Source organism: Ailuropoda melanoleuca, chromosome 16 (genome assembly GCF_002007445.2).
Source record: "Ailuropoda melanoleuca isolate Jingjing chromosome 16, ASM200744v2, whole genome shotgun sequence".
NCBI lineage: Eukaryota > Metazoa > Chordata > Mammalia > Carnivora > Ursidae > Ailuropoda > Ailuropoda melanoleuca.
In genome coordinates this window covers 26,929,940-26,955,227 of record NC_048233.1, presented here as the reverse complement: position 1 = coordinate 26,955,227, position 25,288 = coordinate 26,929,940, and the positions used below count along the sequence as shown (strand labels likewise).

General features: G+C 41.1%; 1 protein-coding gene across 1 annotated transcript in view; it reads left to right on the top strand.

Annotated features, from left to right (window-relative positions):
• Positions 1 to 25,288, top strand: part of TMTC1 (transmembrane O-mannosyltransferase targeting cadherins 1) — a 274,127-nt gene that overhangs the window by 128,135 nt on the left and 120,704 nt on the right. The window contains exon 8 of the mRNA XM_034646018.1: positions 11,347 to 11,536. Within this exon, the coding sequence (XP_034501909.1) occupies positions 11,347 to 11,536 (190 nt within the window). The remainder of the gene's footprint in view (positions 1 to 11,346; positions 11,537 to 25,288) is intronic.

The following is a 25,288-nucleotide window of genomic DNA, read 5'->3' as shown; positions in this document are numbered from 1 at the left end:
CTGTAGTGTTGTTTATATAACTCATAAGAGGATCTCTATTATTTTCTTTGTAATTGCTCTAAATTTAGATTTTATTAAATTACTTTTTTAAAAAAAATTTCACAGTTAAAATTTTGCCCTCATATGTCCAAATCCCTCTCTCCCTCTCATCCCACATGGAATTTCTGTAGAAACAAGGGCCAGGATGGAAGTTTTTACCAGAGGTGAAAGAGAGTGAGTGGTGACAAAAAACATGCTCTGAAACAGGGACAAAAAATAAAAGTAAAAATAAAAAAAATAACACGGTAGTGATTTCAGCAATTCGGGGATTGAAAATTTTGTTTGCACTTGGAAAATTTGGGGATTGGATTGGAAAGTGGAAAGTGGAAAGCTAGAGCCAAGAATTGAGACATGAGTTTGTCGCAGGAATCCTGAACTGAAGGGATAAAATCAAGGACAAGTTGAGTATAGGAGAGGTGGAAGATGGGGCTGAGGGCCAACGTGATTGTCTGGATCTGCACTGTCTACTATGGGGCTGCGAGTCACGTGACGCTACTACTGGGCACTTCAGATGTGGCTAGTCTGAATTGAGGTGAGTCGTGAGGATAAATGAAGTCTACCTGGGATTTTGGAGAGGAAATCCTGTAAGAAAAAAAGAAATTAAAATGTACCACTAATAAATCTTATACTGATTTTACGTTGAGATGATATTTTGAGACTATTCACTGAAACAAAATATATTACTAACATTATCATGTTTCATCCTACTTTTTAAAATGTAGCTAATAGAAAATTTGAAATGATGCATGTTTTTATTGTATTTCCAGTGGGACAGCACTGGCCTAGACCAAGCACTGGGGCTCTTGGGCTGAGGAGGGTGAAGGATGAGTGAGCCCACCCCACGCCCTCCACAGCCTTCCTCTGCCTTTGGTTTGGGTGGTTTCTTCTAAGCCGCCAACTCATGTTTTGTTCAGCTGACTCTGAGTGGTGGGAGGACTTGTACTGCACTCCACCTTTGGGCTTGAGGACTTCGAATTTGAGTCCCGTCTGAACAAAATGTCCTTTAGAGCCCAAGACCATGGACGCTTATGACACTTCCTGTCAATTAGCACTGGAACTGTGCCCTGACTACAGCCGTCCAGGGCTTGATGATTTTACTCCAGCTGGGTTGCTAGACCTGCATGTGTCTCTAAAACACTTGGGAATCACACTCAAGTATCCTTCTGGGGTCCAGTGCCCAAAGATTCTGCTTCCGTGGTTTGGGTGCACTGCACTTGAGAAGTGATGGAAGAGGTTTATGTGCCCTTGTTCTGTCACAGAATCGTCCTTGGGCCCAGGAGTTACTCACCTGTTTATATAAGTCTCTTTAGAAATGTGATCCTTCGATATTCAATCTTGTAAATCTTGTTTTCAACATAAGAGCTAAGGCCTAACTTAAGTATGGCTTCTGCATAGGGCTGGAGCCTGCTGAAGAGAAAACACAGTGATCCACTATTAAGGCCCCTCTCTGCGGCTGCTGCCTAGTAATTGGGTTTCCATGCGACAGATTGGAAGGGGACAGGATGTAAAGCCGTGTATACTTGATGGAAGAAGTATTGCCTTTATAATATTGTAAATGGTTGTCTTTCAAATCCAGGAAATAGAATGGGATTTTCAGTGAACGAATATAAAGGCCCCCCCATCAGCATCATGTATTTTCATGAGATGTCCTGGATAAGCAAGTGGAATATATCTCCTTCAGTGGGTAGATCTATTTTTGCTGTTTGGAAATCTAGGCAAAGGCTTGTATTACTTTGTAGGAAAATATCGAGATAGGAAATACTAAGATGGAGGTAGAACTCAGCATCTTCCTTCTAAAGAAGCTTCTTTTCTCTTTCCCTTTTCAGTTGATAGTTTCAGACAGGCACACACAAAACCTTAGATTTTGATCGTGACACCTTCAGGGCACTACGTCTTCCTAATTTTTATAGCTCTTGGAGCCCCTAACGTAAGGACTTTTTCATAATTAAACTCTGAACAAATTGAATTCAGATTTAAATTATTATTTTAAAATGCATCGTGTGTTTCAGGTGAGCTATGCAAAATGAGCTGCTCTGTTCTTGCTTTGGCAGCCAGCAGGGCCTTGTGTTAGGAGGTCCCTCATACGTGTGTTTTTTTTTTTTAAATGAAACTGATTTTTAAAGCACTGATAACCAAACTAGGGTGACTCTCATACCAAACTAGAATGACCCAGGGAAGTATGTTAAAGGTCGATTTCTGGTTCAAGTCCCAGAAGTTCTGAAAGAATATTTGGGTAAGAGAGTCTTTATTTGACCCTCAGTCTGAGTGGGTCTGGAGGCACGTGTGTGTCACCCTGTTTGAAAGCCTCAGGCACAAACCTCTGTGGCTGAAGAGCTCCCCGCAAGGAGACTGCTGTCTCCATTATGCATTTTGTATTACATTCCTAGAAAAGTACCTCCTTGGGGACGAAAGAGGTTATTAAGGTCACTGAGAGCAGTTTTCCCAACTGAAATGATACTATTCAATAGTAATTGACCTAACTTGTCTTGGACCCTGGGAACGAAGGGGGGAAATACAAGGCAGAGGAAGAGGGAGGGAGCCCGCAGAGGCAGCTTGGGGAGGTGGCACTTGCCACCTCCGGACTGGGGATCAGTTGTTGGAAATTGCTGGTCTGGATCACTTATTGATACTTTACTTCTTGAAAAAAACTACATAAGCCTTTAAACCTACATACCATGTTTCTATTATAATCTTAAATCCCTGAGAAGCTGATAAAAATTAAAGAAACAGTTTTCCTTCTTTTTTCCTAACACTGGAACATAAAGACAGAGATTGCTTTTCATAACGAATAAAATGCCAAGCCCAGCGTTTTTATGTAAGGATCCTGTGTTGCTGTGCGACACTCTAGCAAGCCTTGGTATCAGTGTAGTCATCTGTTCAGTGTGTGGTAGAGGGGATCACAGACTGGCTTTAAGTTGTGTCAGCCCTGCTTTAACTAAAAGCTGGAGTTTTGGTTTGGTTTGGTTTGGTTTGGTTTGGTTTAATAGAAAAGCTGAAATTCACCTGGGCTTCCCTGTTCAAGAAATAAGTCAGGGTCTCAGACAGGCACTTTTCCATGAAGTACCGATATTTGATCCATTGTATTTCCTTTCCAAATTAATAAAGGTGTGTGAATGGGAGACTATGATGTGGCGGCGGATTGCACGTAGAGCCAGCGAACCGTGTCCTGTGTGCAGGCTCTGCGATGGGTTTGCTGCGGGACACTGAACAAGTCACAGCCTCCATAAGGCTCTTTCCCCACTGCAGCAATGAGACTAATACCCGCGTCACAGAGATCGTGTGAGGATCCGCTAATCCTTCTATGCAGACAGTTTGTGAACTAGAAAATGCTGTACATGTGGAAGGGACTGTTAGTGTTATTGGATGTGGTCCATTAGTATACCAATAGGGTTCTGCTGTGGAAATCCGGAATCTGTGCCTGATGCATAGTGACCAGTTAGTACATGTTTGCTCAGTGGAAGCCAAACCTGTGCTCCATGAGAAATAAGTATTTGAAATAAAGATGTTGTTAAATGCTTTACAGAAAGAAACAGACCTTAGGTAAGAAATGAACCAAGTATTTATTTTGCAGAAGGTGTTATTTACTTTTTTTTTTAACAGATATACGGGTGAGAAGTTGTTGCTGACAGTCTGGCGTGTTGAAATTCATTTTTTTCTACTCTAGTGAAACGGTCTCTGCTAATAGAATAACTGTATTAATGGCACATTCAAAAGGTCAGAGAGACCTAATTACATTTCAGATTTACTTTGTTATTTATCCATGGTAACAAGAGTTCTCACTTACACTATATTCATTGCAGTTTAATGTAAAATAAGAAAATGTAAGGCTGGCATTACTGCTTAATGATGCTTCTGTGACATGGGGGGTTGTCTTTCCTCAAACATTCCATGCTCTTTGGTGGTGTGCCATGGTAAGGCCCACGCTAGGTGCCGAGGGGGCCACCCAAAAACAGAATCTTCAGTCTGAACCCTTCAGCTATCTGTCTGGACAACTGGAAACCCAGCAGGCATCTCTTGTAGGACCATATGAAGCTATGTGGTTGCCTCCGGCCAGAAACGAAAGTATAAAATGGAAATATTTGCAGATTTTTAGATATTATTTTAATACCAGGTTAATTTCTTAAAACCCACCAAATCTATCCATTTATAGAGCTAGATGCTGGAGAAGTCACCGTCCACGAGACCCAGCTCTGCCCCCAGGAGCTTCTGCCTTGAGGGGCAGCAGACTCATGAACATGCAGTGACAGGGCAGTGCATAAGCCCAGGCGGGACTGTGGGAGCACAGAGAGGGACCCAGTCTGGCCCAGCAGCGGGCGTGACAGGCAGGGTTTGTCAGAGGATGGGACATCCTCGCTGGGACCGGAAGGGTCAGCAGGAGCCCGTGAGAGTTGGTTCCAGAAGGTAAGGCGAGCTGACAGGTGCTGCTCTCAGGAACTGGACACCTGAGAGAGAGTCGTGAAGACCAAAGTGACAAGTGTTTGGGGACAAGAGAAAAGGAGAGGCGGCCCCCGAGAAGCCTGGTTTTACTCTTTTCGTCTTTGGATTCTTATGGTAATTTTTAAAATAGCCCTACCTGTATTTTTTTTTTTTTTTACTTTTCTTTTTCTCCCCCCCCTCCTCCCCCTCCCACTCCTCCTCTTCCTCCTTCTCCTCCCCCTCTTCCTCCTTCTTCTTTTCTTGAGAGAAAGACAGAGAAAGTGAGCATGTGTGTGCATGCGCATGGGGTGGGAGGGGCAGAGGGAGATGGAGAAAGAGAGAATCCTCAGGCAGGCCCCAGGCTCAGTGTGGAGCCCGACAGGGGGCTCAATCTCTCCACCCTGAGATCATGACCTGCACTGAAATCAGGAGTCAGATGCTTAACTGGCTGAGCCACCCAGGTGCCCCAAAATAGCCCTACCTTTAATTGAGCTGGTTTGGTAAGACCATTGGTTCTTACAATCCACCAGAACTTTAAAAACAAAATGCAGTGAGAAGCTGGTGAGAGTCACTTGGATCTCTTTTCCGATTTCACTAAGTGTTTGGAAATGGTCTTGCCATCTCTGTTCCCAGGTGCTGAAGCAGCAAGTGTTCAGTGGTACTGCTGGGCCTTGGACCTGGAAAGCCTGGAAGGTCCTGGTGCCTTCTACTCTGTTGTTATGGAGGAGCAAGGGGGTGAGGGCGACAGACTGCCATCTACACAGTCCATTTAGCTGGGATTGCCTTGTGGCTTTCTGCCCCAGCCCTGGGTCCTGGAGGTCAGGTCCTGCTTCCAGTCACCCTGTCCTTGTCTATAGATGGTTTTCCGTGATTTCCTTTTCTTGTGTGTCTTCTCTTTCTGTTCTCAATTATCATTATGATCATCCATGTTGTTGCATCCATTTTTGTTGCGAATAGATTTCCTTGGAGGGGTATATTTGCAATGCATGTATCCATGTTATTGTAGAGGGCCCTCTGGTTGTCTCCAGTTCCCCACGATTAAGAAGAGTTGTGAACAATGTTGCGAATGTCTCTTGGTAAACGTCTGTGTGAAGTGCTGTTAGGTATAAACTCGGGAGTAGACTTGCTAGTTCACGCATGCGTTTAAGGTGCAGTCGTGAAACTGCCTGCCCTTCTCCAAAGTGGCTTCGTCAGTTTACGGGAGTGCTTCAGAGTTCCCGTTTCTCCACATCCTCACCCAACACTGTCGTGATATTTTTCCTTTTGGACATTTTAACAGATGTCATTTTATAATCTTTTATATTACACATTTGTAATTCTGTGCTCTAATATGACCCGTATTCTTACCTGTCCCCAAAAGTGTCCTGTTTGTGTACAGTTGAAAGCCATCTGGAGGCTTGGCCTGAACTGGCTATCTCCCATCTCCCCACCAGTTTAAACTCTGCAGATGCTAGAATGTCGTCCCTGAATCCTCCATTTTTCATTAATCTCTCACTTCTTAGGACTCCACTGAAATTTAATCTTTATATTTCATAATTACTCAACCATGTCACGTGTGTCTGTATCCTTACCACCAAAGCTGTGAAATGCTTTGAAGAATAGGGGACTAGATCTTATCACCCTTCAGCACCTAGAAAAGGACACAGAGTAATTCCTCAACATTTACTGAATTCCAGCGGGGTCGTTCTGTCTATGGAGAAGGGCGGTGCAGGAGGTAGCTTTCTTTGGCTGGCTCTGGAGAAGACGGTAGCAGGTGGAAGAAGATGCTAATGATGATGATAATAGGCAGGTTATGCCTGAATAAGGCCTGCCATTATTGCCGGGGCACCGTGAGCCTGTGGACACCCTTTGGGAGCATCCGTGGTTAATTCAAGAGTTGAAAGTAGGGGACAGTGTAGGGACGGGTGGGACAGATCACCAAAACCTAGGGGCTGGAAGCAGAGTCAGGGCAACGGGGTGCCCCGGGGTGGTGATAAAGGCGGTTTATACTGAGGCTGGTTTATTGACTCTTAGCCGATGCCCTTCCCGAGAGGACTCAGTGTATGCAGTAGACCTGGTGTCCTATATTTACGGAACAATGAAGGACTTTTCAGTAAATGAGAAAGAAGGAACCTTTCTTTGAGCAGTAACATTTTTATATAAAACAAGCAAGTGCTGTATATTTCTACTTGTGATGCATAATACTTTCATACGTCCCTATCCTAGGCATCTTCCTAGGATGAGGAAATAGGCTAGGCTCGTGTATTTCTTAGCCAGAACAGTTTTTTCAAAGGCAAGGAACAGAATCTACATATCTTTTTGCCCTTATAACGCTCTTGTTTTTTCTTGATAAAAATGAAGATTTAGATTGTAAGAGGCACTCTGTTTGCTCAGGTGCCATTAGACTCTGGCCAGCTCCCCCCGCAGCCGCCACCTCCCTCTCCCCTAGTCCCTGGCTTGTCAATGCAATTCATGACTGAATCGTTAAAGCTGAATTCCTGTGTATTCCTTTCTGTTCTGTTGGCAAGATATCCTAGTGGCTTTCCTCCTGTTAGCAGAATTCACGGTGGAAAATGGGTGAATAATTCATTTGGTTTTTCTCCTGCTTTGAAAAAGAGAACTCAGCAGGGCAGAGATATGCAACAGATGATTCTGTTTTTGAAATTTTAGCAGAAATAAACAAGATGATTAGTTTAAAATGTAATTCATAGCTAGTTAAAAGAAAGACTTGAGTTGCTGATTACAGCTAGCTCAACTAGCCCTCTAAAATGTAATTAGCGTTTGGCATGATTCCAAGTGGCTTTATGCTTAAATTTGCAGAAATTTTCCAATGCTGTTTCAGTATTTCAAATAGTTTTTAAAGAGTTTACTAGCAACATTGATCTGAATTCATATGCATGACAAGGTAGGTGATGCCTTGAGTTTCTGGAGACAGTACATATGTATTAAAATGGGTAAGTTAATGGCGTTTACTTTCCTAGTGTTATAGGAAGGTAAGTTGCTTTTAGTTCTGTGGTTTACTTTACTGTTTTAACATAATTTGGGTTATAGCCTGTATAAAAAGATTTTCAAAAAATCTAAATAACTACACTGAGATTGTAACTGAAAAAATATTATTCTTTATGTTTTCTTTTTGTCAACACAGTATTGCAAGTCTAGAAAATGTAAGAAACTAGGGTGCCTGGCTGACTCGGTTGGAGGAGCACGCAACTCTTCTTGATCTCGGGGCCATGAGTTTGAGCCCCATGTTGGGTGTGAAGATCACTTACGTGAATAAAAAAACTTTAAAAAAAATTTAAGAAACTGAGGACAGCTTGCAGGGCAAGGCTCAGATGTGGACTTCACAACTGAAATAAAAATTTCCACATTAGTGGGGTGGCTGGGTGGCTCAGTTGGTTAAGCATCCGACCCTTGATCTCAGCTCAGGTCTTGATCTCAGGGTCTTGAGTTTTAACCTTGTTGGACTCCACACCAGGTGTGGAGCTTGCTTAAAAGAAAACTGCATTAGCATTTGCAGCTAGTCCATGGTCAGGCTGCCATTAGACCTAAGATATGAAAGTATTCCTGTTGCGTTTCTGTTGCCTAGTTAAGCAAAGATTGTTTTTATTATGGATAATAACAAATACAAATGAAAGTACAGAAGGTGGCCTGAAGAACCTCTGCAGACCCATGACCTGCTTTCAGCAATCGTAGCTCATAGCGCGTCTGTTTTCATTCATACCCCCACGCACTTCTGCACCCTCACCCCCAGTCTGTCATTTTGAAGCAAATCTCAGATTTGCATTTCATATGCATATATTTTAGCATGTATTTCTGAAAGATAAGGACCCTTAAAAAATATAACCACAATACCATTATCACACTTTAAAAATTAACAATGATTCTCGAGTATCATGTACCCAATCAGTGTTTCAATTTTTCCTTTTCATAAGTGGTTATTTTTCAGAATGGTTTGTTTGAATTAGCACCTAAACAGTATCTATACTTTGATACATCTCTTAGGTCTCATCTGACTTACAGATGCCCTCTTCTTTCTTCCCTCTTGGCCCTCTGCCCCTGTCACCCCCCCCTTACAATGTTATTTGTGGAAGAACCCAACATCATTTGTTCTGTGGAATGCCAACATTCTTAATTTGTCACATTGCATTCCTGTGGTGTCATGTCGCTTGTTCTGGCATTTTTCTGTATTTGATGTAAACTGGTAATTAAGGGCCTGATCAGATTCAAGTTTGATTTTCTTTCTTTCTTTTCTTTTTCTGGGGGAGGGGACAGGATTACCTAATAGGTGGTAGTATATATCTCCATCAGAAGGACATTTGGCTATTAGTCTCCCTTTCTGTGATGTTAAAATTAATTAGTCAGTTCTAGGCACCTGATTTAGCCTGGTTCATCCATTATGAAGTACCCTATTAGCTTCCACCTAATAATTTTAGCAGCCATTTATAATCGTTACTGGTAACTAGTATATCAAGAAGGAGAGATAACATTTTTTTTAAAGTAACTCTTAAGACCTAGAGAGTAACTGAGTGACAAAACGTGATTTTCCTGTTTGATGGTTCCACCTTCTTTAAAGCCAAGTCACAGAGAATCTTCCCTGAGCTAACAAGCAGATTGCATCAGCTTAGAAGCTCTGTGATAAAACAAAGCCCAGAGTGACCCAGTCCCCTTCCTGTGGGGTTGGCATTCTCTCATGAGACAATTTCTCAGCCCCAAGGCTAAAACGGATGAGGCAGTGTTTTTGTTTTGATTTTTGTTAGATAATAAAGCTTGGAATTCATTAAGCTTTCAGTGTGTACTGCACAATTTGTGTGTTAACATTTTATTAAAAATACCAACAGAGAGGAAAAGAGTTGGGAAACACCATTGAAGTATCCCCACTCCTGAGGTGCCCGGGTGGCACAGTCAGTTAAGCATCCAACTCTTGGTTTCAGCTCAGGTCACGATATCAGGGTCGTGAGCTTAAGCCCGGCCTCAGGCTCCGTGCTCAGCTTGGAGTCTGCTTGAGATTCTCTCTTTCTCTCCCTCTACCCATTTTGCTAGTTCTCTCTCTCTCTCTCTCAAATAAATAATAAATAAATCTTAAAAAAGAAGAAATCTCCCCACTCCTTCAGCCCTTTTCTCTGTTGGGGTTTGAGAGTCGGGACAGTGAGTAACCGCCAATCCTAAGCCTCACCTGGCCATCATTGATGATTTGTGACTGCCAACCTTGGAGGGAAAGGAGGGAAGGGAAGGAGATCGGTTGGGAAGGGTGTTCCCAACCAGTAGCTACTTGTTGAGAGGAATTCAAGGTGAAATAAGTCGTCATATTGGAAGCTAACTTAGAAATGACTTGATCTAACCTCTTCGCCAACCCAAGAAACCCCCCAAAAGAGTCTGACCACTGCCAGAAGACTTTTCCTTCACATTCTGTACTGTTATGGTGCTCATCTCATTCTGCTTCTTTAATTTTGTACATCTTGTTTTCACTATTTGGTTATGCATTCTTTTGAGGACGAGGAATTTATCTAATTATTCTATTTAATCCCATATAGGGTGTCAAACAGAAACACAGCTGGACATCCGTTAAAACAGTGAAAATAGATTTCATTCAGTAACTGCTGACAGCAGGGGAGAGAGCTGAGCGCCGTTCTGATTTGCGCAGAAGTGATTGGGCATTTTAAAGGGAGGGTGAGAGTAGCTGGGCCAGCTGGGGCTCAGAAGAGGCAGAGAAGTGAAAAATTACAAAGGAACGGTCATCGGGGTGCATTTAGGCTGGCCGTGTCTGCTGGCTGGCAGTTACCCTCTTACAGACACTGGGAGATAGGCCCTGTCCTTTCTGATGAGTACATTTTAAAGGAACAGCTCACAGGTCCTTGAGAAAGACTTGGGAGTCGTGGGAAACACATATTCATAATTGTCAGCCCTTTACAGAAAGTGCTGGGAGACACTGGGAGAAAGACAGGGAGGTCAGAGGCCCTTTGTCAGGTCTTGGCTAGAACCAACAGTGAGTTCTCCTGGCAGCATTGCGCTTTCTCAGGCAAGGGGTCTAGTGGGGGCGGGGGTCATCCTAGGGACACGCCTCGCGCTGCTAGAAGCCATGCTGGAGGTTGGTGTCCTGGAGCACAGGTTTGGATGAAGTCTGTTACGTGCCGATGGTTCTGCGGTTCTCAACGGTCTAGACCACTACGTAATGGATTTGTGTTGGCCGAACACATTTAAATAAATTCAGTTTCGTCTACCCTGAAGGGAACGGGGTCAGTTGGAATGCCTTTCACCTTCCCTTAGTGGCTAGACACAGCCAGGGAACAGGAGCAGCACCTGCATTCATTATATCCCTTCCCTAGGTCTGTCTGTTCTCCCTAGCAGGGTGATAGCTGTCCTTCCCTTCTCTTGAAGGCTAGCCCCTTTACTTGTGACTAAGAGACTTCATTTCCCTACCACAGATGCTCTGATTTTTTGAAATAATTCAGTATGATCAATCTATTATAAACATGATTAAATATTTTACTATCTATGGCAGTTTTCTGGGCACTGTGAAAAAAAGGACAGTTTAAATGTCTGTCTCTTGCCCAGGGCATCGTACCTAGCAGAACAACATTTCTGTCATATATTTTCATCAAGCTTTTCTTTCTTGGCATTTATCTCAGGATGTAATGTATTTATTTGTATGATAATTTTTAAATATATGTCATGGAAACTCTTTTCTTTGTTCACCATTGAAAGGCCAGCACCTGCCGCAGTGCCTAGAACTGTTAAATATATTCCAGAATGACCTATTTAATGATGAAATGAATGAGTGGCTTTCCATATTGCTTTGTCTTTTCCGATAACACTGACAGTATACAAGGCTATTTAATTAAACCATGGTAAACGAATGTTTGCAAGTATCATGGACCTTGAGTTGTGTTTCAGTGATTCTTCTTCTCTTCGTAGGTTCCTTACCTATTCCTACCTCTTGGCCTTCAACGTGTGGCTTCTGCTTGCACCTGTTACCCTGTGCTATGACTGGCAGGTCGGCAGTATTCCTCTGGTAGAGACCATATGGGACGTGCGGAACTTAGCCACCATCCTTCTGGCAGTTGTGATGACCTTACTGAGCCTTCATTGTTTAGCAGCCTTCAAGGTAATTTTCTTTCAATCCAACTGAACTCTCTGCATTTGAAGATGGATGCTCTATACTTAGTGATACCTTCCCCACCCCCCACCCCCAGGTGGTCTGAGTCTAAATTGAATCTACTCTTTTTTCTAAAAAAAAAAAACTACAAAAAAATTGAATTTCTCCTGGTAAGTAATACATACTTTAAAGACCTTAGCGGAGTTAGCAGATCATGACCACCTTCCTTATATGATCTCTTTTACTGTTCTGCCAACCGTGTTGAAATTGGATCTGAAATTTAATGTTTGCAAACAGGAATTTTTTTTTTCCCGCTGTAGTTGACTAATTTTTGCCATAACTTGTTTGATTTCATGTAATGATAAATGAGATAATGATAATATATTCATAAGTGCTTAAAATATGGTGAAGATACTACTTCCAGTAATGCCTGCCTGCCTGACTGGGTGGGTTGGGTGATTCTCACTTCAAAAAAAGAATGGTATAAAACTGGAAAAAAAATTATTAAATGCAGCAGTTTCAAGAATGACCAAAGACAACAAAGAACTTGAAAGTGTTTACTTAGGAAAAAATTGCTCCTGCATTGGGAAGACGTGTCCTCCTTGAGGGGATACCCCCACCCCCAAGCCCAGCTGGTGTGGAAAAAACCCACAGGTTTACTAGTTAGAGGCTGATTTGGTTTGGGAGAGTAGCAGAGCAGCAGGAAATGTAAGGGGGAACTTTTGGAAACAAGAGCTGGGGAAGGGCTGAGATAATATGCTCCACACACATTCAGGGCTGGCTGCTAAATGACACGGACTCCCCAGGGAACACAAGCAAAATTGAAAGCCCGGGGAGACTTATATTTCCTGCAAATTTGAATGAATTTTTTAACCCATACACAGGTTGGGCAGCAGAGAGGGGAAGCTTCATTGGCTTGAGTTGTCATTGTATAACCTCTGTTGAAATCATTGGCTGATCGGAAAAGCTGTGCAGGCACAAGAGAGATTCCCCCAGAGATTCAGGCGAAAGGGGGGGAAAAAAACCTGAGCAAAAATTTCAGCTCTACAGAGAAACAGATTTTTCATTTTGAGTCTAGGCAAGTTCATTATATATTAAAACAGTAAAACCAGCACATTTCAGAAGAACAAAATGGAATACAGAGTCACTACAGTGCATGATACACAATGCTTAGTTTCTAATCAGATTACTGGACATGTAAAGAAACAGGAGAGTGTGACCGAAACTCCGGGAGGGCGGATAGTAAGTAGAAAACAGAATAGAATTAAGAATCCAAAGGTAAGCTCACATTTACATGCTCTGTTGATTATTGACAAGGTTGCCAAGATAATTCAATGGGGAAGGGATAGTCTTTTAAATAAAAGGAACTGAAATAATGGAATATCTATAAGGAGAAAAAATGTGACATTTAACCCTTATGTCATACTGTACACTTAGAAACTAATTCTAAGTGGATCATAATCCTAAGCAAAAGAATTAAATTATGCCAAAAATTCTAAAAGGAAAGAGGAGAAAAATCTTTGTGGACTTGGGTTAAGCAAAGATTTCTTAGACTTTAAAAGAAAAAGATGACAGATTGGACATCATTAGAATTAAAAATTTTGCTCGTCAGGGGCGCCTGGGTGGCTCAGTTGGTTAAACGTACGACTCTTGATCTCAACTCAGGTCTTGAGCCTCGGAGTCATGAGTTCAAGCCGCCCATAGGCTCCACTTGAAAAAGGTGTTTTCTTGCTCATCAAAAGATAATGTTAGGGGCACCTGGGTGGCTCAGTTGGTTAATTGTTTGCCTTCAGCTCACGTCATGATCCCAGGGTCCTGGGTCCAGCCCCATATTGGGCTCTTTGCTCACCAGGGAGCCTGCTTCTCCCTCTGCCTGCCACTCCCCCTGCTTGTGCTCTCTCTCTCTGTCAAATTAATAAATAAAATCTTTTTAAAAAAAAGATAATGTTAAATCACTCAAGGCAAGCCACAAATTGGGAGAGAGTATTTGCAAAACATACAGCTATAAAGAACTTGTATCTGGGACGTTTAAAGAGCTCTTAAAACTCAATAATAAGACAAATACTCATTAAAAATGAGCAAAAAATTCAAACGCACTTCACAGAAGAAGATATACAAAGGTTAATAAACATATAGAAAGATGCTCAGCCTCATGAGTCATTCGGGAAATGCTAATTAAAGCCACAGAAAGATATCACTGCACCCCCACTAGAATGACTGTAATGAGAAAGATTCATGATCCTAAGTGTTGGCCAGAATGTAGAACAGCTGGACCCCTCATACCGATCAGGGTTGAAAAACAGCTCAGCCACTTTGGAAAGATTTGGCAGTGTCTTAAAAAATTAAATATGAAAATAAGCAATTCTACTCAATATCTACCAAAGAGATGGAAACTTATGTCCATACAAGAGTCTTGTAAGTATTCATAATAACTGAAAAATGGAAATAACCTCAAAACGTAAACAGATACACTTAATATGGTAAATTATTCAGAAATGTAAAGGAACAAATAAATAATTTATTTACACATAAAAAGGCATATATGAACCTCAAACACATCTTACTATGTAAAAGAAGCCAGATGGGGGCGCCTGGCTGGCTCAGGAGGTAGAGCACGTGACTCTTGCTCTTGAAGTTGTCAGTTCAAGCCCACCCTGGGTGTAGAGATTACTTAAAAATAAAATCTTAAAAAAAAAAAGCCAGACATAGAAAACTCCATAGTGTATGATTCCATTCATAAAAATGTCTGTTATTGTAATTCTCCCTTTTCTAGAATTGCCCAGAAATGCCTAGAGAAGGCAGAATTATGACAGAAAATATGTGGGTCTGGTGAGTGGGTATAAACAGATTTAAGGGGGCTTTTTGGGATGTAGAATGCTTTTAAAATTTAATTGTGGTGGTTGCTAAATGGCATATGTTTACCAAAACTCAACAACATATACACACAAAATGTGTGAATTATATTATATGTGGACTATATCTCAATAAAGCTGTATTTTTTAAAAGATTAAAATGTTGCAAACAGACTAAGGCTGGAATGAATACAGAGCTGTCATTTGAATATAAAATACAAACATGTGATCCTAAAAATTTGATGAAAAAATTTTTCGAATGACTAAAACCTTTTTTATTAAGGAAATATTCATATAACATACAGTTAACCATTTTAAAGTATACGGTTGAGTGATACTTAATGTATTCATAATGTTATGTAACTACCAGCTCTAATTTCAAAACCTTTTCATCTCGTCATTAAAAACACCCCATACCAATCACTCCCAATTCTCCCCTCTCCATTCCCTGGTGACTTCTCATCTGCTTTCTGTATCAATGGATTGGCCTATTCTGGATATATCATATCAAAAGAATTATACAATATGTGACCTTTTGTGTTTGACTTCTTTCACTTTGCATAATATTTTGAAATTCATCCAAGCTGTAGCATGTATCAATACGTAGCTGCTTTTAATGGCTGAATAATATTCCATTGGATGTATACACCATAATTTGTTTATCAATTCATCTGTTTGTGGACATTCATGTTGTTTTCACCTTTTGGCTATTATGAGCATTGCTATATTACAACATTTGTGTATAGGTTTCTGCATGGACATGCTCTTTCATTTCTCTTGGACATATACCTAAGACTGAAATTGCTAGGTCATATGGTAACTATGTACTTAACTTTTCAAGGAAATATTTTTCGTATTGGCTGCACCATTTAACATTCTCAGAGTATACAATTGTTCCTATATATCCAGTCTTTGCTAATACTTGTTATTTTCCATTATTTTGTTTAAAGTCATCCTAGTAGGTATGAAGAGCTATATATTTGTGGTTTTGATTTGAAATTCTTTAGTGAACAATGACGAACAGCTTTTCATGTGCTTATTGGCGATCTGCGTATCTTTTTTGGAGAAATGTGTATTTTAGTCCTTTGCTCATTTTTCAGTTGGGTTTTCTGTTGTTGAGTTCTTTTTAGGATATTAAATCCCCAACAGATAAATGATTTGCAAATATTTTCTCCCATTCTTTAGATTGTCTTTTCACATTCTTGATAATGTCCTTTAATGCACACAGTTTTTATTTTATTTAATAAAGTGTAGTCTGTTTTCTTTTTTGTTATTCTTCATTGCTTTTGTTGTCAAACCTAAGAATCCATTGCCAAAGCTGAGGTCGTGAAGATTTATGACGCTATTTTCTAAGAGTTTTAGAGTTTTAGCTCTTATATTTGTGTCACTGATCCATTTTGAGTTATTTTTTGTTATGTAGTGGTATGGGAGTCCAGCTTCATTTTTTAGCTGGTGGATATCCACTTTTCTCTGCACCATATTTTGAAGAAACTATTTTCCCCCAAACACCTTACTTAAAGTAATCCACTTCTTAGTCATTTGGTAAATCAAGTTGATAATACAAGTATGATAATGAATAACCACCCTCAGGAAACTCTAGCGTGCCAATTAGTTACATAAACTTGAGCCTCAAATTTCACCTTCTTAGTAAAGCCTACCGTATGTACTCTATTTGAGAGGAAGAACAAGAGTGAAAAGGGAGAAAGGGTGAGGGGAAGGGAGAGGGACAAGCAGACGGCGCTGAGCTCAAACTCAGGACCATGAGATCACAACCTGAGCTGAAACCAAGAGTTGGACACCAACCGACTAAACTACCCAGGCACCCCCATATGTACCCTATTTAAAATGCAATCATATACTCTCCACTCTTCTCCCTTTTAACTTTTTAACTTTTCTTCACTGTACTTCCAATTTTTAAAATGCTGTAAACTTTGTTATTTTATGTAATGTCTCTTTCCTCCAACTAGAATGTACACCCCATGAGGACAGAGATTTTTTTTCCTGTTTTGTTCACTGACATATTTCTAGCATCAAGAGCTTGCTGCATCCAGCATTTATTATCTAAATTTTATTGTTTGTTGCTCAGTACATATGATCTAAATGAATAAAGGTATAAAAAGTTAGCAACTCTGTTCAGTTAGATTTCTGTATGCAGAGCCTTTTTTTTATTTTTTAAGGCCATAAAAGGGCCATACATAATACGAGTATTAAATGTTTGGGGGTCGATTTGTTTTATTAGAATCTGGCCTAGCTCCTAGTTTGGCATGACTGCTGTATTGTTCCTGATCTACAGGAGAAAATGTAGTAGAGCACTGGACTGATATGTCAGTACGGGTTTCCCTGGACTCCCTCCCAGTGGACTAAAGGGAGTGTTGGGTACCCACAGGCTGCCATCTTGGTGAGGTGTATTAAATGTGGACCTTCATGATGTCAGTGCACCCCACACACAGGCGAGCCTTGGCCCTCTCCAGAGTGTCTTTGATAATAAGATGAACGAATGGAAACTTCTTTGAAAGGAGTCATTGATCTTTTTTTTTTCATGGAAATTGTTCCAAAATCCCTTCAATGCATCAGGAAAAATATGAGGAAAGCATTCCTGCTGTGGCAGTAGTAAGACTTAGCTCTTCAGTGGTAGTTTTCATCTTGAAAGTTCTTTGCAAGTGTTGACTGTAGCCTCCAGCAATTCTTGGAGGCCACTTACACTTTCTGCATTTTTTTCCTTCAGAGTTTAGACCCAGAGGTTTGGTGTCTAGCTCATATTTGAGATCTGTCCTTGACCTGCTTACACTCTAGAAGGTCTTAAAAGTCAGATTTTCATGCTAGTTAGTAAATAACCTCTTAAAGTGGGGGATAATACTATTTTCTTGATGTGCTGATCAGTTACTAAGGACATGATCTTCAGGGGTCTGACTTCAAGACATTAAGCTTTTATGAAGATAAAGGTCCCGCTTTATGGACATTCTTCTGTGCCAAAAGGAAACAGTGGATGAAATGTTTATAATAATGTTAGCAAAATAAATGTGGCTCTGTCTATCCAGAGTATTTCCAAATGATAGGTGTACTTGCATCTATACGTGATGAGTTGAAATTATTTTCAGTGTCCTTAAATTTTGAGATAGTGACACCATACAGTACATTACAAGGAAAAAAAATTATTGGATAAAGAAGCATAGACATTGAGTCCGGGAAATCACGGAAAATAATTCTTTTATTTTCACCCTTGATTGAGTCTCAATCATTCAGCAGCCACCCAGGCTGATTCAGGGAGAATATGTTCTTTTTAGCCTTATTACTTCTTCTTTAAGTCTCTTAATGTTGACTGAGTGCCTATTAGTTGATAGGATTAGAGCAGTAACAGAATGAAGGTCTTGTCTACATGGAGCTTATACTTAAACACTTATATATGCCATGTGTGGATAAGCATTCTGATGAGGTGGGGCTGACCTCACAGGTGACATTTGAGCAGAGACGTGTAGGAGTTGAGGGAGTGAATGGTGTGGCTATTTAGGGAAGAGCAGGTCAAGTAGAGAGAAAGCAAGTGCCAAGGCCCTGTGGCAGGAAAATACTGGGGTGCTCACAGAACAGCAAGTAAGCTGACGTGGCTGGAGCAAAGTGGGCCAAAGGTAGAGAGCCGAATGAAATGATGCCAAAGAGATGATAGAGAGAGAGAGAGAGAGTGTGTGTGTGTGTGTGTGTGTACATGTGCTCACGCACATGTACACAGGATTCAGCCTCCATCTTTTAAGTGTCTGCCTACTTTCCCCTCTCCTGCTGTGTGTCTTCTGTGTGGCCTCTGGCTGTGTTGACAGTCAGGTGGGTTTTGTCTGGTTTTCTTCATCTGTCATCCTACCTTGCTAGTAACCAGGGCTCTGGGGGAGAGGGACGTCATCTACCCTGTTACAGTTGTATTGACACTTCTTTGACTGTTTCGTTAATATTTTAATAATTGACTTTACAATGCTAAAAATTAACACATGTAATGAATAGACTAGCAGGTGTGTCATTTCCCAATCCCCACCCTGCCCCTCAGCCCCACCCTCTGTAGGTCTCCTTCAAACATTTTGTTCTTGTACATTTTTACACTTACTGAAAACAAACACACATTCTTTCCTTGTACAAGTAAGTTAAGTGAGATGCCGTTATAGACTGCAGACTCCTCCAGACCACGTCCACGTCCACTGGGGAGTATTCCTGCAGGGAAGCAGTTCAAAGAGTAGACACTTGGCTTCTGGCAAGCTCTTGTCGATGATTGAGTGGGAGGGCTAAGACACAGAATCACAGCTTTCTTTCTGTAGAAATAACAGCAGGATGAATTTCAGGTTGTTTCTAATCGGTCCTATTTTCATAGTATAAGAAATTTAAGACCTCAAGGAGTAGTTTATTATTTATCATAAAAGGATATGCTTGGGATCCTTGAGAATTTAAACGTAGAATTCGTCTTTTCTGTGCCTCTCCTTCATCTCCTCCTGTTCATACCCTTATTCACTAGGAATGCATTCAAACTTATATTACATGATGTGGAGAACAATCTACAAATTCATTGTGGCGTTGAATTCTTTTTAACAGTGAACTTTAAAGTGAGCTAATTTGCTCTTACTCTTTGTGTTGAAGATAATCACTCTGTTGGAATGTAGGTATAGTAGAGAGAAAGAGTATTTAAACCATGAAAGCTTATTATTCCATTCTTTTTATCGACAGTGACTGTTTTTGCACCAGCAGAACCACAGGCTGAAAATGCTCTTAGGGTTCTCATTATGAGTCCTACAGACTGTATGTCAGACTGTTGACTTGCAGTAGGGATATGTATCAGGAAAGCAGCCAGTATAATTTGGATTGTTGAGAGGAATTAATACTGTTAGTTCTACTCCTACAGTTGCCCCCTTTCCCTCCTCTAGTGTGATTTCCCTGCATTACGGAGGAAATACCACTGAGTCATATTTAAGAGTGATTTATTTGTTATTGATTCTTTGTTACATTCTCACAGGGTGTCTTGACATTCTAAGCGATTTTTATGTCTTTTATAATCTTGTGGCTTACTTGTAGAAGTAAAGCCTGAGGAAAAAGGAGGGTGGTTAGTGACGCCTGCCTTTCCCATAATGACCTCCACAATGAGATGTCTTTGAGAATGGACATTAGGCAGTGGAGGGTCCCCTCCCTCAGGTATGGAGCTTTCAGAACTATTTTTTGTTAATTTGTTTGGGTTGTTTCATCTTTTAGTAGAGGTCACCGTTTTTTCCCAGTCTGTCGTTCATTCCCAGTCTGTCATTCCCTTGAAGTCAACACAAATCATAGGCCATGTCTCTGAGCCCTGGAGAGAAGTCAAATTCTCAAGTCTACATGGGGACGAATCTGCAGCCTGGCCAGGTGGGATGACCTCCAGCATCAGCTCAGTGGAAATGGTGGGGTGGGGTGGGGTGGAACTAATGCCTCTCGTCACTTAGGGAGGAGCTTGTGTTTATCTCAGGGACCTCCCTTCATGCCTGTTCCCAGCCTTGCCCGTGCTTAGCCTCCATGCTGATCTGAATCATAGCCCCCATCAACATTTTCAATAAAAGAACAGACAGGTATCTGATGGACAAATAGAGATTGTGAGCCTTAGATCTCTCATTGAAAACACCTCACACATCACAAGGAGGTCAGATTAGAATGAGAACCACTGTTGGAAAGTGACTATTTTACCCATTGATATTCTTACCTTTTTTTAAAAAAAAGAACTGGAGCAGCTTTTGGGAATAAATGCGGTACAACGGAGGAGACCAGGAGATGGAAAAACGTGTGTGTGTGTGTGTGTGTGTGCACGAGAGAGAGAGAGAGAGAGAGAGAGAGAGAGAGAGAGAGAGAAAGAGAAAGAGAAACGAAATCGTAAATATTTGGGGCTTTTCTGGACATACAGTCTGTCACAACTGTTCACCTCTTCCACTGTGGCATTAATTAGAACATTGTACTACCACAGACCCAAGCAGTTGAACTGAACAGGCTTTCAGATTTCTGGAAATTATTTTGTGTTTAGTTCAGCCAGATAATAGGTTAAGGTATTATCATGGCACATGGGTCACTATGGAACAGTCTTTTAAATTCCAGGATAGCCATTATGAAACCTGGTAAAATCAGCATCTTGTTTTAATATACCAAGTGGTAAAATAAAATTGAACTTGAGGAATGAAGATTGCATTTAATGGTGAATGGCTTTGTGCCAAAGTTGATTCTTTTTCTCCCTTCTGGCCTACATTTCTCTCTTCAGTTCCCATTTTCTGCAGACTCCATGCTCTCCATCCTTTTCTGTGCTCTGTTCGTGAAAATCCTCTCATGCTATTATAGATCCAATCTTTCTAGCCCATTTATAACCCATCCAGTTTGTCCCGCTTTGGGACTGTTGCAGTCGCTGACAGGAGAAGTCTTAACGATGTGTCAACGTGGTCCATCTGTCCCTGACCACCAGAACCGTGGGAGTAGCCCATGTCTGGGATGTCTGTCTCATGTTCGGCTTCTCTGCCTGCCACCATTTTACCCATGGTGGTGACTCCTGCTACTTAGGGCATAGTTTTTCAGGTCAGAAGCTGTAGTCGAATTTGGCCTTTGGGCCATACGCCAAAGCTGAAATTTTTGTTGATACCATTTTTCTGATGAGAGTGGGAAAATAAGCTGACCGCTTCATCACAGGCAGTGTTGGAAATTAGAGAAGTGGGATTTGTACCTCACTGTAAAATGGAACCTACTGAAAGATCCACTGTGACTGCCTTTTCCCACATTTTCTGTCTCTTTTTCAGATGTTTATTGAAATTCTAGTTGGTTAATATATAGTATGATGCTGGTTTCCAGAGTAGAATTTAGTGATTCATCACTCACACATGACACCCAGGGCTCCACACAACACGTGCCCTCCTTACTGTATGATACAAATTGCAACTTCTGGTCTGTCATCTAATTTCATTTGGTAGTCTCCTTTCAGTTCATGACCACCATTCTCAAGCGGGAGCCAGGTCCTTTCATGCTGGAGGCAGCCCAGGTAACGCACGTGGAGGAAAGCTGCTCGGAGTTCGAGATCAACAGTTTCTGAGGCTGGGAGGAGGGAGGCTGGAGAAGAGTGATTAGCACTGACCTGAGTCCGAGGCTGGGCTCTACCAGCCACGTGGACTTACCTCATTCAGTCATGTTCCTGCACCATGGTGTAGGGTCATTGTGAGGTTAGCCAGGGCAAGCCACATAAAACATTCAGCACAGTGGCCAGCACAGGGGAGGCCCTGAGTACCGGTCAGAGGTCCTAGTAGTCCTTATTGTCGTCATCATCATTGCCACCATTATGAAATTATCACAGATTAAAGTCAGGAGCACAGTTAGGGCTCCTGTTTTTATTTTCTAAGAATAGCCCTAAAAACTAACAGCAAAAACCAAATAAACCTAATCCAGCAGGACCCACTTTTTGATTCTGTCTATTTCAATATACAGTCATGCTTTACATGATTAAAAAAAATACTTGTAATGCTGCTGAAGATTAATCCCTGCGCCCTCCTCCAAACCTCGTTTTATCCCCCATCCTATGTAATAGAGGTTAAATTCTTGACCTAAGAGCTAATGGTAGTAACATACTTTCAAGTTTCTAATGCTTCAGCTTATTTTGGAATTTGGAAGTAGGTATGTTCAACCGTAACAGAAGGGCAGAATCCTAACATAAGGCTATTCTGTTGGTTTAAAAAAAATGTTTATCAAGGGAAAGAAAATATGGCAAATATCACTGACCTATTTATAAGTGAACATTGGCGTTATCACCTAAACCTCCTAAGTATAGAAATAGTATAGGGGATATTAAAAGTGTTTGAAAGTTTAGCAAAGGAGGCAGGATGTAAGAAATCATTTTCATTTATCGTTGCTCTTCTTCAAAGCTTTTCCTGTCATTGCTGGATTTCTCCATTCCACTCAGTGGTGACCATTGGAGCAAAATAGACATTAGAAATGCACCTTTTTATTCGGTGGCTACTTAAAAATCAGAGGCCCTTGAGCAAAGTCTTCCCCAGGCATTCCTTTCTGTCCATTATTAATGTCAGATGCAAAGTCATTCTCCTGTACCAGATCTGAACCTCACACAAATCCTTCTCTCTCCTGTTCTGTGTAACGTACAGCTCAGTGGTACCTGCCGTGCTCTGCTTGGCTTTTGATCTAGGCTTGGCGGGAGTTTTTCCACATCATTAAATAATTTGTTTTATTCTTTGCTTTCACAGGTCAATTACATTTTCACAAGTCACACTCTTTAATAAGAAAATGACTTACCTACCCCTTTGATGTTTATACCTTAGTTGGAAGACTCTGAATTTATTAATGAAAGAATTAGATAGTTGCATAATGGGAAAAGGAATTTTCAAACATCAGTAACAGCTTTATTTCTTTTTCTCGATTGTATACTTTATGATTCTTGGCAAGATTTCATAGTTGGCGTTATTATTGGCTTTTACTCAGAGTAATTGCCACCTTTTGAGTGATAATCTTAACACTTAAAAAAAATTTTTTTTTTAGTTTTTTTAAGTAGGCTCTACGCTCAATGTGGTGCTCAAACTCACGACCCCAAGATTAAGAGTCACACGCTCTACTGACGGAGCTAGCCAGGCACCTCTGTAATCTTAACACTTTTTTAACACTTTATTTCTCTTCATGATTCATACTCTCATAAAAGCAGCTCATTTCTACTTAGCCTTACAATGCTTGTTTTTAAAATCTTAACAAGGTCAAAAGATGTTTTTGAAACTCCTAGAGTCATTCTGTCCTTTCTGTTTCCATTCAGAACATGAAATTTCTATTTAAAGGAGCATACCTTTTTTCATCTTGTTCTAAGAAAACCATGAAATATATAATTAGGACTCTCAGAGATAAAAGCAGCTACAAATACCTCTGAACAGAAGGTCCATTGGAAATTGCTATCATATTAGAAAATACAAAGGAGACCTTAGTGATTGATTGCCACAGTCTTTAGTTGGTTTGCTATAAGTACAATGCCCAAGAAAGCCTGTAAAGGGGTAACAGACACAACTTGGGGGAGAATAACATATGAAAACCTTGGAATATTTATGTTTACACCTGCTTTGCCTAAAGAGGCAGCAGGAATATTAGAAAGCAAACTAGTTTGTAATATGAACTTTAATGTTTATATAATTATGTTATCAGACATCAAAATATTGGTGGTAAGGTCTTCAAACTTCTTTCTGAATCTAATAAAAATAAATGAAACAATGTACATGGTACTTGGCATTGTTCAGGAGGGAAGTGCCGTGTAAATCATTCGCACTTAGATGTCTCAAAGTCAACATTCCAAAGTCTAACTCCTGAATGTACCCATTCACTGTGTCCCCCACAATGTTTGCAAATTCACTGCGTTCTACTATCCACCCAAGCCTAAGCCAGAATTCTTGGGGTTCATTGTTTCCTCTCCGTCTCTCTCCCTCTCTCTCTAATATCATATCCAGTCTGTCAGTAAATACCGGCAATTATATTTTCACAGTATATCTGGAAATTGACCATTTCTCTCCCCCTTCACTGCTGCCATTCTGCTCCAAACCATCACCATCTCTCATCTGGATTATTGCCAGAGCTGCTTAACTAGTCTTCCTGCTTCTGCCCTCTGCCAGTGATCCGGACTGTTCTCAACACAGCGACCAGATGATTCTTTAAACATGTAAGCCAGAGCCTGTCCCTCCTGTGCTTAAAATCTTCCAGTGGCTCCTTACTTCTCTCAAAGTAAAATTCATAACCTTTATAAAGGCCCTGAAGGTTCTGCGTGCCCATTATCTCTTTGTTCCTTCCTGAACTCATTGCCTACTCTGCAATGAGTTCCCTGGACTCCTCCATCTCCTGCACGTCTTTGCTTAGTTGCCAGCTTCTCAGTGAGGCCTACCCTGACCACCAGGTGAGAATTGCAACCCACTTCCTGCCCACCCTATATGGCAGATTACCCTTTTGTCAGGCTCTCTCGCTCTTTCTCCCTGTCTTTTTTTTTTTTCCCCCCTCTCTGGAAGGGCAGGGATTCTTTGTGTCTGTTTTGCTAACTGGTGTACTCCAAAGAACTTAAAATAGTGCCTGGAAAATACAAAGGGCAGAAATGCTGAGTTCTTTAAGTGATTGCTTCTAGGCATCAGGCCCAAGGAAACGTACAGCGGGGGCAGCAGTGTGCGTTTGTGGAATGACTGAATAACCAGTGACCATGTTTTACCAAAAGCACCATTGCCGAGGATGGGAAAGTTTTCAGGACTACCTGGACAAGGCAAACAAACTGGGGGGGGGGAGTGTTTCCTATAGTACCCCAATGCCCCTGTACGTTCCGTGTCTGTCATAGGAGGAGGTCAGGGTATGAGTGGCATGACCAGTCACGCTTAGTGGCCATGTATGCAGCAGTGAGATAGAACTGGAGACTGGTCCTAAGAGCTAACAAACTGTTCAGAGACAAGCAGGATACATTTGTAGGGAATATATACATGCAGGATGGTGCGTTCAGAGAGGAAAAGCCTAGAGGAGGGCAATAAGATAGAATATTAAATATTTAACTTACTGACCTGTCACTGGTTCCAAACGATATGCTGAATATGGAGAATAAAGATAGGGTAAAACCCAGTAGCTGCCTGAAGAACTTGGTTTTCTTTGCTTCCATTCCATCCCGCCGCCTCTGAGAGAATTATCCTTCTAAATACAGGTATGATCTAAACATGCCTCTGACCTGCCAAGAAACCTTCCTGCTCTCAGGACTTACGCTGGCTAGAGCCAAGACCATGCAGCCGTGTGACTTGATAAAGTTCTTTAAATGTGTAGTGATTTTCTACACGGAAAATGGCAATCAGCTACTGTACATCTACCAAGAATGAATAGCAAAACAAAACAAAACAAAACGTGTTTCAACTGTAGCATAAAGGCTATGGCTGAGCATCAGGGG